This window comes from Pipistrellus kuhlii, unplaced genomic scaffold (assembly GCF_014108245.1).
Source record: "Pipistrellus kuhlii isolate mPipKuh1 unplaced genomic scaffold, mPipKuh1.p scaffold_m20_p_10, whole genome shotgun sequence".
NCBI lineage: Eukaryota > Metazoa > Chordata > Mammalia > Chiroptera > Vespertilionidae > Pipistrellus > Pipistrellus kuhlii.
Window position 1 is genome coordinate 21,826,702 of NW_023425405.1, and position 5,873 is coordinate 21,832,574.

General features: G+C 43.8%; 1 protein-coding gene across 1 annotated transcript; it reads left to right on the plus strand.

Moving 5' to 3' along the window:
- The first annotated feature begins 323 nt into the window (after window positions 1-323).
- LOC118711145 (prolactin induced protein) lies at window positions 324-5,091 on the plus strand. The gene is made up of 3 exons (XM_045577720.1): window positions 324-484; window positions 2,422-2,527; window positions 4,421-5,091. The coding sequence occupies exons 1-3, from the start codon at window positions 390-392 to the stop codon at window positions 4,541-4,543; spliced, it is 324 nt and encodes a 107-aa protein (XP_045433676.1). The 5' UTR covers window positions 324-389; the 3' UTR covers window positions 4,544-5,091.
- Window positions 5,092-5,873: the final 782 nt, after the last annotated feature.

The window sequence follows — 5,873 nt, forward strand, 5'->3', positions numbered from 1 at the left end:
AGACTAAGGAAGGAAAGACTGAAGCTAAGGCTACATACTGCTGGATAGACAGGTGTATAATGATGAGGGATAAGAAACCATTTCTCCAAGCTAGAAAAGATCTGTGTATCTTTTGAGGTCCTGGACATTCTGAGAAACTCTGGTACTGAGAAAATGAAGAAGGATCATCTAACTTTTCTCCCAGACTCCAATGCTGTAGTGAATGTTGACTTTTTCCATAGAAAAACAAACTAGTTCAACAAGGAAAGATCATGAGTGAAAAGGGTAATGGGGTGACTAGTCACGTGAGTCTGCATGGCAGCTCTCCCATTCCCTTAATCTGCTTATAAGGAGTGTGCTGGGCACCTGAACCCTACTTCTCCGGAGCATCAGACTCTGTCTCTTCCAGCATGTACTCTCTCCAGCTCCTGCTCAGGGCCAGCCATGCTGCCCTGCTCCTGGTTCTCTGTCTGCAGCTGGGGATCAACAAAGCTCAGGAAGACAAGTGAGCCAAGCCTTTCTCCTTAAAAAAAAAAAAAAATCTTTTTTGAGGGGAGCGCTTTTTTCTTATCCTAGAAATCTACATGTCCCTTCCTGAAAACTTTTTCAACTTCCCATAGATCTAATCCTAGAAGCTCTCATGAACTCATAACAACCCCACCTCTCTCTTCTTAGGAACTCCATCAATTCCCCTCACATTTCCCCTGGGTGCTTCTAAGTTGCCCATGGAAATAAGGCTCCCAGTGCACTTGTAGGCTATAATTAATAATCAGTCTTTCTCTATGGTTCTAGCCTACATGTTGTCCATAGTCTATACCTTTATTAGATTTCTGCACAGTGAACTTCACCTTCTCACACTTTGCCTGCTAGAAGAGAGGGTTGAGCAGGACTGTGAGTTGCAACAATAGCTTTGGACACCTTTGGCAGAATTCAATGATCAGAAGCCCTGGACACTGATCCTTGGCCCCACAGTCCAAGGTTGAACTTGCCCAGCACTTAGGCATTCAGTGCTGAAGCCTGAAGACAAATGTGAGGACCACTTGCCCATGACTCCCCACTTCACCCCCCGCCCCCATCTCCCACTGGGACCTGAGAGCATGGGTTCAGAAGCCAACTCATTAAGGGCACATGTTTGAAGGAAAATTGGGGCACACAAAATGAATTAGGAAATGGAACAATTTGGAGGGAGAAGCATGGACACTTGTAAGATCTAGGGATTTTTCCTTACAGGAAAAGTGTTTGGAATGTAGTTTCTGGATTGTGATTCTGGTTGTACCCTCTGTGGAAGGACCAGATGCTTCCCTGGAGGAAACCTGTCAGCGTTTTGACAACCTGATGTAATGGAGGTGGATGGGTATCTAAGAAACCCTAAGTGGGGATGGGTTCAGATATAGATGTCACTCCACTTAGCCCTGAGGGGCAGCAGTTGTTGATAAGCTGTGCTACTTATGGTGATCAACCATCCAAGTTTGCCCATGAATAGCTTGATTTTAGCACTGAAAGCCCCACCCAGCAAACCCCTCGCTGTCAGGCAAACCAGGGTGATTAGTTTCTCTAGCTGTGCTGGTCATCCTGTCAATCTTAAATACATTTACAAATGGGAGAAATTCTGAAGAAACTGAAGGATGTGTGCCCCTTCCCTGTGTAGTGAGTGCTAAAGCAGCTGGCACAAGAAATGGAATCTCTCTGGAATCTGATGCTTTCCCCTAGGAAAATGGGGCTGGGAAGTACTGGAGGCCAAGAAACTGAATTCCCTCCTGTCTCACCCAACACTGAAGGTGCTTTGGCAAGAGTTTCCAGGAAAGAGAAAGTAACTCTGCTGGTCCTGAGCCCCCTCCTCACTGACTGAAGGGAAACACTTGACTATTCTCTTTGTCTCCATGTCCTTTTCCCCAGAAGATTGTGGTGTGTGGCCTGAATGTAAGGTGGAAGCTGTAGTTTCCAATATGGCATTGTGTCCAAATCCCCTACAGAACTAAGTACTAAGTACAAATCCTAGACCCCACCAAGAACCAAAGAAGGAGGATCTTCAAGAAAGGCCTCACTGCCAGTGCACTGAGGTGTTTATGATTCGTTAATATGAAATTTAATACTAATTTTATTATGACATGAGCCCTCCCTGTCAGTGGATAATCAGCGGAACCTATAGAGTTTTATTAGGAAATGTGATACTGTACTTTCATTGTTTTTGTTTTTGTTATTTGTCAGTGGAAGAGAAGAAGATACTCAGTTTTAAATAACATGTCAAAATTGCTTTATTAAGTAAAACTAAATCAGTACAAATAGCCAAACTAACCAAAAAATCAAAACTCCCCAGGGAATTCTGGTCTCAGCAGCTGACCATCTCCTTCTCCTCGAACCTTCCCTGGTCCCTGCTCATTGTCCCCCTTCTTTCATGGATTGATTTTTGCTCCCTACCTGCTTTTGTCTTCCCAAAACCAGTCAACAGTTGATCAAAATGGATCTTAAATTGCCCCAAACAACAAGAGCAAATGAAGAAGTCTCTGCAACGCTTCAAGTTGGAACAGAATTGAAAAAATGTATGGTGGTAAGTAGAAGCCCTGGGGTGGGAGTAAAGTGAATAAAATCCAACTTCTTAATTAAGAAAAATGCATTAGATGACATAGGAAAACTACCAGATTAAAGGGCAGTGATAAAATTATTAAAAATAAATGTATAATATAATACAGTAATACATGTTTCATTCTTTATACATTAGCTGCAAACATTCACAACAGAATAGTTAAATTTTAGTTTATAAAGATTACCTATATGATGATTATGGTTGCTTAGCCTATTGCTGGGTGTGAAAGCCAATACCAGATCTTATTGCCAGAACCGTGACCAAGTCCCAATTCCTAGAGCCTTTGCTATTAAGTACCTTCGATCTTTGACAACAAATCACACATATCCAGTGGGTCTTAATTTTTTGTTTTAATTATAAAAGTATTGAAAGTTCTGAATCATGAAGATATAGTGTTATAAATGTAATAAAAATATAAACAAGGCAAGGTTAGCCTTCTCAAAAGAAACACCAGGATATCCAAAGTATTTTTGAGTAAAATTGCAATGGTGAGAACATTTGAACTCACTGTTTGGGGCTGATAGGCTATTTGTGCAGAGTTACCACTTACCTGGGCAGGTATTGGGAGATAGGCAACCAGTCCCAGCCATACCCATGCAGCCTGGTGATAACTCCTGCCCCTGTGTTCAGGGTAGCTATAAGGGCAGGCACTCTTCTGAGATATATAAATCTCTAATGTAGCATGAACAAATCTGTTTCTCCTTGTGATAAAAATCACTCACTACTAATGCCACTGTGGGTAGTTGGTGACATTCACAGCAGAAGGAATGCTCAATTTCTATGGGAACTTAGGAAAATAAACATATAATTTCTTTCCACAAACTGACTAAATTCTATTCATAGATTCCTTGGATCTATGGTCCTCAGGTTTAACCCCGTGCGCTGACCATGAACCAGAACATTAACCTGACTCTGCTGAAACACCTATATAGTGCTTTGGGTTCTTAAGCTGTACAGCAAACATGTCAAACTCAAAGGCTAACATGGACCAAATAAATAAGGTATGTGGCCCATGGGCTATGAGTTTGACATACTTGCTGTACAGCAGGCTCAAGTTAGGAAAGAGAAGAGTAAGTTTACCTTCAAGATTGCATTTGCTTATCTAACAGCATGTTGCGTGGGTAGTTGCTGTCCTCTCACAACTGAGGAAAGTGGTGTGTGGCCTGAATGTAAAGTGGAAGCTGTAGCCAGTAAGATCAGGCCACAGGCAGCATTCTCAAGACACTAAACCAGTTTGCTTTGATGGGTATCACTGCCATATTGTTAGGGCAGATATTAAATTCACAAATGATGTAAACCACTGCCTATAAGGCCAAAGTACTTATTGCTTAGCCTGATCAAGTACCATATTAGCTTAAGTACCTTAAGTCACCCAAGGGATTCTTTACTTACTAAAGATCCCAGAGTTTGAAAGGAGCACATCTGGGACTTGGTCATGGTTCTGGCAATAAGGCCAGGTTTTTGCTTTCACACCCCAGTAGTCAGACTGCCGCCACAGACCCATTCCTAGAGCACTTGCTATGAACTAAGGCAAACCTAACCCTCTCCCCCACATGAACTGCTGCCCAGATGAGTGCTCCTGACTCTGTGGTTCACTTACCTTCACCTTCCCGAACCCTACACCCACATGCTAATGCAGGAATAGAAGGACATGAGGACAGAAAATCTTCTAACCTTGATTTCAGCTCCTGAGATGATACTACAAAAATGGACTCTCCCATGCCTTTCTCCACATCCACCCCTGCTCTTTGCCCAATAAGAACATCCTGTTCTCTCCCTCAATCCTCTTGTCTTTCTCCCCCTTTCCTATTCCCCATACCAACTCTGAGTCATCTCTCTCCAACTCTTCCTTCACAGATTAAAACTTACCTGGTAAGCAACCCTCCAGTTGATGGGCCTTTAAATTACAAATACTCTACCTGCCTGTGTAAGGAACATCCAAGAACCTTCCTCTGGGACTTTCAAGTCAACAGTAAGTAGAGGAGTCCAAGGGAAGAACTACCCACCTGAGAGGAAAAACCATAGAGAAATGTGGTTATGGATCAGGAACAGAGCCCGTGGCAGAAGGATGGAGGGGATGGGGTGGGGCGAAGGAGAACAACAAGCAGAGTAGAAGGAGACCATGGCCAAGTTCAAAAGGTGAGGGGTTATGTGAGAAAAGCTAATAAGGGAGATTCATTTGTAAACAAGTTGAGGAAGCTGAGTCCCAGTTAGGCAGGTGTCTGATACTGGTAGAAAAGATAGGACCCTGGGGATGAGAATGTTAAGCTATGATCTTTGTCCATGTCCCTTTCAGGTACTGTAATAATTGCAGCAGTGGTTGACGTCGTTCGTGAATTTGAAATCTGCCCTGACAACCTGGCAGTGACACCCATCAAAGCAAACCGCTTTAGTGTCTTCAAAATGCTGCCTGTGGCCTGATCTTACTGAAAGCCTTGTCTCACTGCCCCCTACCACACCCCAAAGTGGTTTCCTCTAAGGAATGTGGCCAGGTGTGTGCTATGGTCTGTAAAATAAACTTCCCTCAGCTTCTCTGTGTTCTGCTGTGTCTTCCTGCCCAAATCTCTCCCTGAGGAGCTTCAGAGTGCCCAGGATTTCTATAACTTCTTTTCTTCAAAGAGCCTTTGCTGAGGCAATCTTGTCGGTTCTCACTGCCCATGAAGAGGGAGAAAAGGCAGATGGAGAAGAGTGGGGCCATTCTCAGAGTGGGAAAGCATGATCTAAAACTCATAGTAAGTGAGGGGCAGAAACTGGACCAGCATCCAAGTTTCCCTGCTCCTTAACCTTCTATGTCATGCTGTCCATCTAGGAGCCCTTTCAGATCATAGGAGATGGGAGTCAGCTGCATACTAGAATAGCAGTCAGTGGCAGAATATTCTATTCTTTTCAACTGGTGAAAAAGAATGGATTAAGTGGTGCTCAGGGAGATTGGGCAGCACAGGATGCACAGTAAGCCGAACAGCAGAGGGGGCCCTGTGGGGCCCCATCAAAGAAGGCCAGACAGTGCTTCCTGAGAGGAAATGTGAGCCAGGGTCATGGGCACAGAGTGAGCAGAGAGCTTTCTGGCAAATAGATTAGTAGGCAGCAAAACCCCAACGCATGTTCTAGGCAGGTCAGCTCTTTGATGTTGGGTGGGATTAAGAGCAAGCCAGGCGGCCCAGAGAGGAGGCTGACAAGGGGACAGCACAACATCAGTTTGTAAGGCAAGAAGGTGGGGCATATCCTCAACATCACTGATCTTAAATGGGAATCAGATCCAGAGCAGGAAAACAGTCACTGGGAAAGTTCACTTGATATTTTAAATAGAATA

Bases quoted from the DNA above. Each gene is read 5' to 3' on its own strand.
- LOC118711145 (XM_045577720.1), top strand. From the start codon at position 390: ATGTACTCTCTCCAGCTCCTGCTCAGGGCCAGCCATGCTGCCCTGCTC. The intron at 485-2,421 runs GTGAGCCAAGCC...TCCCAAAACCAG, and splicing joins AACAAAGCTCAGGAAGACAA to TCAACAGTTGATCAAAATGG. The intron at 2,528-4,420 runs GTAAGTAGAAGC...CTTCCTTCACAG, and splicing joins AATTGAAAAAATGTATGGTG to ATTAAAACTTACCTGGTAAG.